The sequence below is a fragment of the Camelus bactrianus genome, chromosome 17 (assembly GCF_048773025.1).
Source record: "Camelus bactrianus isolate YW-2024 breed Bactrian camel chromosome 17, ASM4877302v1, whole genome shotgun sequence".
In the NCBI taxonomy this organism is placed as follows: Eukaryota; Metazoa; Chordata; class Mammalia; order Artiodactyla; family Camelidae; genus Camelus; species Camelus bactrianus.
This window is the reverse complement of record NC_133555.1, coordinates 38,983,102-38,995,773: the sequence shown is the minus strand read 5'-3', so window position 1 is coordinate 38,995,773 and position 12,672 is coordinate 38,983,102. Positions and strand designations below refer to the sequence as shown.

Sequence of the window (12,672 nt, the reverse complement as noted above, 5' to 3'; positions counted from 1 at the left end):
CAATTGCCATTTTGGCTTTTCCAACATTCCATCTTGGTCTTCCCTGGAACCGCGACTGCATTCCAGAGTCTGGGGATTGATGCTGAAGACTATTTGAGCCCTTGCACCTGCCTAGACTTCACTGGACAAGAGGACCTGAATTTCACTTCCCTCAACACAACCGCCTCCATTGTGCCAGGCCCACATCACCCCATCTAGGAAAATGGACCCATAACTCAGAATTTTTTCACGTATAAGTACAAACACGCAAGTTAATAAGCACCTTAGATTTATTCTCCTCCCATTCTGAAGCCACCTCATTTGACTTATATATACATAGTATATAAATGGCTATACAACATTCTTTACCTACATTAACACAAGTTTAAGATTTACTACTGTGTGAAAGTTTGTTAAAACACACTCATTGTTTACTCAAAATAGATCTTTGTTATTGCATGAAATCAGTAAGAAGCTTGTATGATGTGGACAGCAAGCATTCAAAATGAATACACGAAGGAAATGGTTTTTCCCTGGCTAAATAAGCCTCAATCTTTTATGCCCTTAATAGAGAAGTCCATTCAACAAAATAGGATCCTGGGGAGGGGTCACATCCTATGAATAATTCATTAAATAACGCTTCTGAAACAATGCCAGCACCATAGAAAGGTTAAAGACGGTCATATGTATCAAGAACAGGGTCGAGGAACAGAATGGATTTGATAATTTTGCCTTAGATAAAAGACGCTTGTGGGCACCAGCTCTGCCATTGGTACACACGGGCAGATGTTTCCATATCCGGCCATTCCCAGATTTACTGACAGGCCTTTTCCACAGGCTCTCTGCCAATGATGTTTCCCCAGCAACAGAAGTTTGACACCACTGCTCCAAGATGGGAGAATCAGTGCTCTCCTCATCTGGGTCAGAAACAAGCCATAAGGTTTGGTCCAACCAGGAAAACCTGCCTCTCTGGATCCCGGAGGACCCCATGCCACTGGTATCAAGGGCTCTGTGCCTGGAAGGCAGGAGGCCGATCCAGGGGAAGGAAGAGAGGCCACAACCTTTCTGGAGTGAAAGCACGAGACCATTTACACCACAGTACCATAAAGGCCCTCTTTCAGGAAAGGCCAGAAGACGTGCTGTGCGGTGCTACCTAAAGCATGCAGAATCTGCACATACTGGGTGAACAAACGCAAAGCCTTTCTTCTCCTGCACATGAAAGGTGGATGCACCAGGCACTCCCTCCACTACTGCTTTTACACTCCCGACAGCTCGCCAGGCAGGGGAGCCGGCTGACATGACCACCACCTCCCAGAGAAGGGTGCTGGGGCCGACAGGCGGCGACTTGCCCACTGTGGGGTCAGACCACGTGGAAGAGCCGACCTCCAGGCCTCACGCCAGCTGACCGGGGCCCCTTCCCCACCTCATCTCTCAAGGGCCATCTACTCTCTTTTCCCCCAATTATTAACGCTCATGGTGCAGGCATAGGGCTTCCCTGTACCTGGGCAGGAGTATACGTATACTTGGAATGTGAGCAACGTCGGAACAGGGGTCTGCGCCACATCTGGTGGCCGTAAACTTCCCCTGCTGGCCTGTCAGCCGATCCTCACCTGCGCTGCCCTGTGGGAGCGGTGGGTTCTCTGAGGGCTGCCTGTCCTGCATGTTACAAGCGGTCGACTCCTTCCAGGAATATCAAACAGCAGCCCCCACATGTCAAGGAGCAACTGCTGTCTTTCAGCAGACAGCCAGCCCCCAGCTCAACTCCCCGCCTCTCCCCTGCCTCCTGCACCCCAAAGAGCCAGCCTGGCTGTGTGCTGGAGCTCCTATGGGTACATGAGGGAGAGGGCTGGGCCTCAGTATCCGCTCCCTCTCGGAAGCTTCTGGACCCACCCTATCAGTGACAATTAAAGGTGGCTTTCTGTCTCTCCAGAGACTCCAATTTCAGCCTCCGTTTCCAGGACCAGAGTAGCGGGGGGGGGGGGGGGGGGAGGTGGAAAGAGGCAGGGGAGACCTGAATAGGGGCACCTAGTGAAATAACAGGGAGTTCAAGGTGAGGTTGACAGAAATGATGTTAAATGTTCCAGCTTCAGCTCTCCTTCCAACACCCTTTCCCCTACCCCTTGAAGAACTTTAAAATGTTGGGCCTTGATTCACAGATCAAAGGGATGCAAGCTGGAGAAGCAAAACCAGGAGCCCTTGTCCTCCTTCCTCCTGCTGCAGGCAGTGGGGCCTCTAGTAAAGAGAAGTCTCACCCCAAATATGCCCGCAACTGTCCTGACCCAGGAAAAGAAACCCAAGCATGGCACCTGGCACAGTATGGCTATCTGAGGAAGGAAAAGCAGAGTCTAGCTGTTCCCTCCTAGCATTCTTGTGGAAGGAGAACCCTTTGGGATTTAGCCCTTTGGTTGGGAAACCAGGCCCGAGAGCCACATTACTGCCCGGACACAGCAGATGGGACATTACACACTCTGATGCTCAAGATCTTGTGGCATGTGATACCAGAAGGCACTGTTAAGGTTTTTCCAACACTGTTTCATCTATTTCCAGATCTAGCCCTATGAGGTCGGTTGGGTGGGGAGCATTTAACCACTGAGAAAACAAACGTGCTAGAACAGCTAAAACAAAGGTCCACGGTGCAGTGAGGGTAACTTCTGTAATGTGGGGTCAAAGATGACACTGGTGCCTACAAAACTCCAGGCGTGAACCAAGTCAACCCTGATCCTGAGATTTCCCTTGGATCAAATCTCCAGAATGCCTTTCCTATCATTAGCCTCTTCCTCCAGTGAGCTGAGATGTCTCTTAGCTGGATTTCAGTTAGATAATGTTTATGTGCTCATTATTTTGTTGAGTGCATCTTTTTTTCCCTTTTGTTTGCAAAAGTAAATCTCAAGCCCCGTATAGATGTCAATTGATTAAGACCACATTCAGCCATGTGTGGATAACCTCTCCATTAGGGCAGGAGGGGCTCCTCTGCAAGGATTGTTCTTCACTCCTTGCTGAATGTGGATCACAGGTTCAGACCCCAGAGCATCTGGGGTACAGGGCTACCAGGCAACACCAAAAGCACATGGGCTCAAAAAGAAAACAATACATTTGTAAGCTGTTCTAACCACCTTTTAAAGATTTGTGTGTGTGCTTCTAATATAAAAAGATTTGTCTCCCCTCCTTAGCTTCCCATTCTATTTCACCATCTCTTCAAAATTACGTCCCAGAAAGCCTGAAAATTCACCTGCTGGCTACGCAGAAAATTAAGCAGATGCAAAATCAGTGGAGAGGCAACTCTGAAGTTTACATCTGAGGATTTGCCAATATAGCTTTCACATATTGTCTGATTAAAAATAGGACATTCTATTGTAAGAAAATAAAATTACCATGGCAACATTTTCCCAACACAGTTCCTAGTCACATGAACTTGTGTTTTTTTTTAAAGTGACACCAAGGTGGCTTAAGAACAATACACCACTAGCAATGACCAAGCACAACTGAATTCCCTAAAATGGCATCCTTACTTTCCCAATTGACTCACTAACTCTCGCAATGGTTTTTGACTTTTAACAACTGCCAAAATAGGATTTTTTTATTTATCAAGACCATATAACTCAACCCAAAGTACTCCATGCAACTGTGGTGGAGCTATTCAGATTCCAGACTTCTACCAAGAACAATCCAAAAGACAAACTCCCCAAGTGGCCTCCTGAATGGTACTGGACAACCCAGGTTGAAATTTCCAGAGACCAAAGGGATCACATTAAGATCTAGATTTTGGAAAACTATTATCAGTCAACATTGACAATGAGAAAAAGCAAAGTAACTTTTCAGAGCACAGGGTTAATTACATCTTTATACAGCTTTGAAAAAAAGCTAACACACAATTCACTCTTACTCATAAAAAAAAATGAGGCCCTTAATCTAATTAAGAAGACTGGGAAAGGTGCAGAGGAGTAAATGATTTGGGAGGTCTTCCGAGAACAAGCACACAGGGTCAAGTACTAAACAACATCATTCAATTGACAGGCACTTGGCTACCATGTACAAAGCTGATGACAGCAGCCTGTCCCACCTGTGATGTGAAATGTCTGTGTGGATCTGCATGACTCACCTATTCCAGTCTGTGGCTGGCAGCAAGGAATCCTGAAATTCTCCTTTTTGCTCTTGCTTATAAGTTTATGATCCAGTAGCACTTGTTACTCAATTAATTTTTAAAATGTTCAGCTATACCCTGCAAATAAATACAAAACATTTCTGTACCCCCACAGTCCCACCACCATAAAAGGTTATATGTAAGTTAAATACACTCAGCTTTCTTAGCCATTTTCGCAGCTTAAGTGTGTCCTGACCCTAGATGATGATAAATTCAATTTATATCCAAAATATATTTAAATATTCTTAAGGTATCATATCAGACCTAAGTTATCAAAAAATGTAAACAAAATTTATCTAGCTTATAGTTATAAACCACTTTTTAAAGTTTTTAATTCACCCTGTACTAACCCTCTAAAAAAACTAACCAAGTCACATTTAGACTGAAAAGCTGATACAGATTTTTAAATGGTTCCTCAGAGACAACTGCCAATTACTAAAGCTAGTGTTATTTAATCTAGTTGTTTATTGCATCACTCAATTTAAAAGACCAAAATAATTCCATTTTGATCTTCCAACAATGCTCTTTGTGGATGAGCCCCCAGATTTCGCCGTCTGAAGTAAAGGTGCTGAACTGGAGATTCTGCAGTAATGCTCAGCACAAAACCGGAACTGGGTTCATGCCTTCAGCTGATGCCTTCAACCGCACCTGTTTTAACATCCCCAGTTCTTGGGATCAGTACCCTTTGGTCGAAAGAAGCTTCAAGGATGGAAACTTGAGGTGAAGTTGAGAAGCAAAAAAGCAAAACACAGATCACCCTGGTAAGAAAGTCTAAGGACCCCTTCTTCCCGTAACATCATCCTCACACTCCACAGTCAGCCTGCTTCTCCTGAAGCTGCCTCGTCAGTATCTGATATGAAGACAGAAAAGCCACTCCTATGTGGAAAAGGATTTGCCAGAGGTTCCTCAGCCCATGCAGGTACACGTTGCCCAGGCAAATAAAGAGCAGCATCAGCACCACCTTCGTAGTCCTGGCGGGACTGTAGAACAGGTACAAGTAACACTGAAATGACACCAGAAGAGGAAGTCCAATCAGAGATAAGCAAGTGGCCACAAGGTCAGGCGCAAGGCTCACTTACTGCACCCGCCCTGCAGTGTCCTCTCACACACGTTAGTTATGAAACTCAGTTCACTACAGTGAAGCCTGGACTCACTGGATCAGCTGCTGCTAATCACTGGATGAAAGTGGGGATTTGGAAGAGACAAGAGAAGTGAAATAGATGTCACAGGAGGAGCTAGAACACAGCACTCTTGAAGGAATTTAAGAAACACAGACAAACGCCCAGGCTAGGCTGCAGAGAAAGAAGAGGTGCAGGTGAGGGCAGACAGCCAGGCTGGGACACCCTCACAAGAGTGCCTGGCCTCCAAACAAGTCTTCCCTTCAGGGCAGTCATAATAGGTGGGAAAGCCAGTGAGAGAAGCCGTGCTTTTCCTCTTAGTTCTTCCTGAGTTACAACTACACCGGGGACCACTGTTCCCTAGACAGCCTTCTCAGTACACCTTCAAAAACACCTGTGAGTCAGGGAAGAGTCTCACAGTGGGCAGAGGGACTGATATTTCATGTGGGGCTACCACACAGGAAGAGGCCATTCTTGTTCTGCAAAAGGTGGAAATGGTTTTTGGTTCCATATTTAAAAAAAAAAAAATCCACACCCTCAAAACACAGAGCAATTTGACAAAAGCTCAAGCTACAGTGGTGGGGAGAGAGTTTCCTGCTGAAAGAGCTATCCAAGTGAGGCTGCAGTTGAGGGAAGGAAGGTGGTACTGCAAAATCCCTGCAGCCCTCAAATGCAGGCTCCAGGAAACTCCTCTTGGCAACACCCAAGGTTTTGGAGACTTGTTTTCTAAAAAATGAGTGCATTTTTCAATCTCGGGTTGAAAACTTCTTTCTGCACAATCAGGTAATTCTTAAAAACAAGCCATCTAGGGACATATGTGGAAGAGAAAGGAAGTGTCCTGAGAACAGAAATTTTAATTAAAAAAAAAAAGGATGAAGAAGCAGCTTAAACATGCAGCAAAGGTACCAAAATCCTAGCCCATGTGGAGGATGAGGAAAGAGAGTCAGGTTTTTACTAGAATTAACTCTGCCTATAGGGGAGTCATATCTCCTTTTTATCTTACTCTTTAGATGTACAGCTTATTTGAAAATAACTAACTAAAAATCAAAGTGCTTTAGTTAGTGTTATAATTTTTGTTAAATTTCCTAAGCACAGATTTGACTCAGACAGTATGACTATTAAAAACTACAAATCTTTTACCCAGTGCTGTGTTTGGAAAAAAAACACGCATACATAAGTGTCACTTCTGCAGAGGGATATTTCTGTATTTGGACTCCCTTGATAGTAATCACGAGGCGAGACCCTGCCTCACACTGGTCAGGCCCAACCTAATCCCCACCACTTCTCCTTGCTCGCTTCTTGGGAGTCAAGTCCAAATTCCTGGTTTCTGTCCTGCACTGTCAAGGCCCCTGTGGCCTAGGGCAGGTGGCTTTCCCTTTCTGAGTCCAAGGGTCTTTTCTCTGTAAAATGACAGCTTCAGACAGAAATGGACCCACTAAGGGCTGTTACTGGTCATGATCTGAACCAAGGCGTTGGTGGACCAAAAGCAGGATCGAGAAACTTGTTGATGGTTCCATCGGAGAACAAAATAAGGCCATGGGTTTAACCCACTCACTAAAACATCAATGTTTCACCCACCTGGAAAATGCAGGCTACAAAAGGAATAAGAAAAGCCAGAATATTTCCAATTTCTTCATGTGCAACCTAAAAGAAATAAGAGGAACACAAGAAAAGGAGTGTTTAGAAGAAAGGAAACACTATGACATGAAACACTTTACTCTTCATTGGGTCTGGATGGTTGACGGTACAAAATCCTGAGCTCAGTGAAAACAGGTCCTCGTTCACATACCAGAACAGAGGGTGACATGAAATCCTTCTGAAAGGCCTGGTCACACAGGGCGCCCTCCTGTCCCACGACCCTGCCACCTCTCAAAATACTACTCATCTGTCAGTGCTAAGCTTTCTCTAATTCCTCCCACCCCCAGGTACTGCCACCTCCTTAGTGATGTCACCACGTTCTGCTTTGAGCCCCGAAGTGGGGACTATGCCTTAACCAAGCACTTGTTCCAGTGCTTGGTAAGTATGTGCTTATGGGTAATCACAAATAATAGGGGTGGGACCCACACCACACACTGGCCTAAGACGGGCTGTGGAAACAGGCAGTCACCACTCACAGCACAAGCCTGCTGCCAATCTCCAGCCAGCTCGCTCTCCGTAAGCCCCAACCTCAGCCGCACTTCAGACTTTAATCAGTGCTCGCAGGGGTGTGAGCATTATGACTCCATTTTTAAAAGTAACATCTATCTGTTCATGTTCATAATGGTTCTATACTTTTCTTTAAGTGTTTGAAATACTTCAAAATTTAAAAATACTATTTAAAAAGCACTGATACAGGAAGTTGCTTTGAGATGAGCAGGTTGGCAAATCAACTTCGTACTGATAAAGTTCTTTAGACCAACACACTGGAAGGCTGGTATTTGCATGACATAAATCAGAGTATGAGATAAGTCTTCCTGGAGGAAAAAGAGCCTGAATCTTAAAGTCTGAGAGTCCAACTCTCACCCTGGATGAACAATCCAGCCCCTGGAGGGACTCCTGGGGTCTCTGGGACCACAGGGTGGCCTAATGTCCTCGTAGCAAGTTGTCCATTTCTCACCAATATCCCAGCAGACCCCTTCGGCTTCTTAGGAAAGTAGACACAAAAAAGCAAGTTTCTTATTTGTTCAACTTACTATAAAGACTAAGATTAGAAATAAAAATTTTACTTGAATTTTTAAAATTTAGTGCATAGTAACCTTACAAAGAATATATATTTATTTCTTCCATCGTGTGTCTTTCAGCTTAAACTGTCTAGAAGAGGTTACCTGTAAAGAATGTTCTGCGAGGTGAATTCCACGAATGAGGTTCAGAGCAGCACACATGATGTTGAGGATAAGGGAGAGGACACCCAGGGCCGTCACTGGTTCCATTCGGAAATTAGGAGCTTCAAATGAAAAAAAAAAAAAAAAAGAGAGAGACGTGTCTAGTGAAAATAATTTCTATATGAAAGAAAAATAAACAAAGACATTAACTAGCCCTCCACTAACGATAGGCTTATTATGTTAAACACGCAATTACAAACATACTAATTTTAAAAGCAGCTGTAGTTAGAGGAAGGAAGAGGCAAGAAATGAAGGACAGAATGGATTTGGGGATCCGAGGTGACTTTCTTCCAGAAAGAGGCCCTTCTCTGAGCAAGCACAGGTCTTTCAAGTGCTTCATTTCCTTCCTATTTAAAGCAGTGGTTCTCAGCCTGAGACGATGTGGCCCCTCAGTGGACATTTGGTAACGTCTAGAGACATTCTGGGTTGTCCCCACTGGGCCACGAATGCTTCTAAACATCCTGCAATGCACAAGACAGCCCCCACAACAAAGAAGTACCCAGTACAAAATGTCAACAGGGCTTAGGTCAAGAAATCCTGATTTAAAGCAATTTAGGGCTTTAGTTGTAAATTGGTTGTCAAATTCTGAAACATTTCTATTACACACCTCAACCCTCAGCTTGTAAAATGTTCCACTCTTTTTCTGACAAGGACAATAGTCGGTGTCACATTGCTTCTAGAGCAATTGACAGCAAATGCAATCTTCTAAGTTCCAAAATAATTGGGAAGAGGAGGGAAATATTGATTATTTCAGCTATAAGCTGTTTCTGGAACTCTTAATTAGAACAAATGATCATCCTCTCTTTAAAGATAACTCTGAACTTGATTCTGGTTCACTCAATTAAATGGTATCCCCCCTATTCTCTTGCTTTGCTCTGTCTAAGTCATCCTTTCTGGTCCTTACATTTCCCACATACGCATACACACACACAAATGTCTAGCCACAACCCAACTGATGCCTACTGTTAGTGTGTTAGAGTTTCCACTGAGCAATTCAAAGTTCCTGTTAGAACAGAACATGCTACCTGTAAAGATTCTAGCCTCAGGAGAATAGGGGGAGTCAAACCACAGTAAAACGTCCTAGAAAGACAGGCAAGGTGACACTTTCTGGATTTGATATGTAGTTAAAAAACAAAACAGAAATCACAAAGTTACCCTGTCTTCAGATATGGCAAAGGAGAAACTTGGGGCTCAATTACCCAGTCTTCCACAAAAGTTAAGTTCAATCCCAATGTAAATCATAACAACTGACTGAATGGCATAAAAACCAGTCCAGGAATTTACTAGTTGAAATAAGTCAAGTCAAAACACAAAGTTAAGCCAAAAATGTCAACATTTTTAATATATCACTTTTAAAATTCAAGTAGGGAGTTTAGTATAAAACTGTTAAAACAAAGTAATTATTAGACTGTTATAGTGTAGACAGCTCTGTCTTTCAGAGAAGGATGCAGCTCTTAACACCATTACAGAATTCTTAGAATGTAAATATCCACCTTAATCAGACATTGGTTTAACTGTGTGTAATTATAAACAAGGAATGCAAAAAAGCATGCTTTGTTACGTGCCAGGCATTGAGGAGCGACCGGTGTTACCGCCAGATTAAGTAACTGTGAGCATGTTCATTAACACCGCATTCCTCAGAGGACTCGGAAATGCATAGAGGGATGTCCCCAGGTCGCACAGAGAACCAGGCAATGAGAGCTCTAGAAGCCCTGGCTCTGGCCCCTGCCCACTCGCATCCCTAGAGCCCCGCTCCTCCTTCAAGAAGGGCAGGGGTTTCTCCCTGGAGATATGCAATGTTTCCTAAGTGATGAGATAAGGACTTACTGTCAAAGGGGAAAGGAGGAATATGTACAAATCTGTACAGTTCAGTAAAGGGACTTCCAGCAAAAGAGAATGAAAATCTCCTTTATAACATTTAAACATGCAGATTTCACCCTGGTTAAGAACAACACCCTGCCAAGTCATTCTTGTCTTGCATCTCATCAGAAGGGCTGCCTCTCCTCAGATCAACTCACTGTCACAACAGTCAAGCTTTTTATTACCACCTGGAAACAAGATCAGTCCATGTTTTCCCCCACATATTTTATACGCTGCCCCCCGGGCCCCAAGCCCCTCCTAGTAAAACAATCAATGTGCACGTGAAACACACACTATCACCTCATCTTCATCAACATAAAAGAGCAGCAGGCCACTTACCAGGCTCCAAGGTCACCCGTGGGTGACCGTTCACCACCCCGTTAGCCACATCTGTGTCCTCCAGAGAGAGAACCACCGGGGGCTGGAACTTGAGTTCCTCCTGAATTCTCTCTAAGCTGCTCTCCATCTGGGTGGAACTTACATAGTTAAAATGCCACTTCACTTTCTGAATGATGCCGTCTGCAAAAAGAAAGCAGCCCAAGCTGAGTGTTTTCATCACAGTAATGGTATAAGACAGTACGTGAACAGTGAGGTTTACGTTTCTAGGCAAGCTAGTAAGTCAGCCAGATCCTGAATCAGAGTGCCGAGCTCTACACAGAGGTCAAATGATTAGGGCACACCGTGACCAGTCTCATCAACCTTTCAGAGGAGAATAATTAAAATGTGACAGTCTGTCTGTCAGAATCTCAGTGCCAAGGCAGTCAGGGACAGGGGCTTGAGTCCTAGCTCAGACATGACTCATAGTACAATCCGAGGCTATTCACAGAATATTTCTAAGCTTGAGAAATCTAGACAGTTATTCTTAACCTGATTATCTTAAGAAAAGGTGTCTGAGATAAGAAATTACAAATGAATGTGAGTAAATTGTACAAACCAGGATCATACATTTGAAAGGCATTGGTTTTAACTCTTTTATTTACATTAGTATTAATCCATTACCAAGTTTAATAAATATTTTAAATGAAGTTTCATACACACTGGTGAAGCAAAATCATTTATAATTCTAGTATCCACATACTTTTACTTATATTCTACTCTCACTGAATAACAAGTAAATGTGATGCTGGGAAGGGGTTCCTGTCATACCACGCCCACCACTTTGGAAGGAAGGCACATGCAGAGATGAGGGGAGAGAAAAACACAGGTCCACCAGCTGCCAATCAAATGACAGCCAGGGGATGTTGCAGCTGTCGTCTGCCTGGGGACAGCCTGCTCTCTTTGGGAGAAGTGGGGCTTGAGAGCAGCTCTGGACTAGGGAGACCCAGTGCAGAACTCATGGTCTACGTCACAGGTGTACTGGAGGGGTGGGGAGAGACGTACCAGGGGGTTCCCAGTACCTTCAAGTGACATCAAAGAGGGTGCTGGCCCCATCCCTAATGGGCCAGCCATAGACTGCATGAGGGGATGTGAGCAGCAGCTCCCAGGAGGCATAAGTGGCAGGCCCTGCACCTGATCCTTAATACCAAACGCTACCAGCCCCTCGTTCAAGAGCATCCCAGGGACCATGGCAATTTACTCCAAGACCAGAGAGTGGCCCCCAATTCCCACCTCTGCTCCTGCTCTCCAAGAGCTCAAAATGACTGGAATCACACCTGAGAGGAACAATGCAAATGCTGTAATTGTCACACTGGGTTCCAAAGCCCTCAGCCTCTACACGGCCTCTCTGGCAGGGCCCAGAAAAGGAGTGTCCTCTTCCAGAGCAGTGCTTCTCAAAGTTCTGAGCACAGGACCAGTTTTTTTCTTATTTCCAAATGGTTGCAGGTGGATATTTTGGTAAAATATAACAAAAAAAAATCCCCAGAGTGTCAAACTACTGTAAGAATTTCTAAGCACTTATTCTCGCTTTCTGTACGTCCCTCACGCTGGGAGAATGAGTCTCCGTACCACCCCTGAGCAACACTGCTTGAGAGCAGAGGTTCAGGTTGGTAAACTGTTCTCCAAGTGCCAGAGAGTCAATGTTTTAGGCTTCTAGGCCCCAGATGGTCTCTGTCACAACTGCTCACCTCCGACAGGGAAGGGCAAAAAACAGCCTGAAATAAAATGAACACAGCTGTGTTCTACTTTATTTACAAAAACGGGCCCTCAGCTCACAGTTTGCTGACCTTTGCTCCAGAATAACCAATACATGTTTCGCCATTCCTCCCACCCTGCCCCTAGGCTCTGAAGAGATGAAAAGCCAGAGTGTTGAACCTCTAAGCTTTCAGGCTATGTTTGTTGCTATGAAATCTCATGGTACAAGGCTGTTCTCCAGTGACACATTACTGCCCCTCCAGTGGTTTTCCCTGATGGTCAAAGCCAAAGCCAAATCCAAAATGTAAATTCTACATACACAATGCCATGAGAGAACAATAAATACGAAAGATTACAAACCGAATTCAAGAAAGGCATACGGCCTGGAGGCTAGGCCAATGCAGGTAGTGTCATAGGAAGCTGTGAATTCCCACCATAAGGTCTCCAGGAAGCAGAAGGCCATGGCTGCCGGACACTGGCGGTGGCAGATAGCCATGCAGGCCACATCTCTCGAAGAAGAGAAACTGGAACAAAAAGGTGCCATCTACATCATCAGGGAACAGACCTCGGTACTCACATTCCACACCTGGACACCACCTTGCTTAATTAACTCTGAGCTTGCTGGGCCTTGAACAGCCCGTAG

The 12,672-nt window shown here is 44.6% G+C and overlaps 1 protein-coding gene across 14 annotated transcripts in view; it reads right to left on the bottom strand.

Annotated features, from left to right (window-relative positions):
- Window positions 1-12,672, bottom strand: part of SEC22C (SEC22 homolog C, vesicle trafficking protein) — a 31,589-nt gene that overhangs the window by 1,584 nt on the left and 17,333 nt on the right. For 13 of the 14 annotated variants that reach the window (XM_074345146.1, XM_010945891.3, XM_045509805.2 and 10 more), the window contains 6 exons: window positions 12,390-12,553; window positions 10,299-10,478; window positions 8,043-8,161; window positions 6,817-6,882; window positions 4,927-5,123; window positions 252-4,198 (listed from right to left, as the gene is read on the bottom strand). In XM_074345146.1, coding sequence (XP_074201247.1) covers window positions 4,192-4,198; window positions 4,927-5,123; window positions 6,817-6,882; window positions 8,043-8,161; window positions 10,299-10,478; window positions 12,390-12,553 — 733 coding nt within the window. In that variant the 3' untranslated portion in view covers window positions 252-4,191. Of the gene's footprint in view, window positions 1-251; window positions 4,199-4,926; window positions 5,124-6,816; window positions 6,883-8,042; window positions 8,162-10,298; window positions 10,479-12,389; window positions 12,554-12,672 lie in introns of those variants that run through there. The other variant, XR_012500056.1, reaches the window with a different exon arrangement.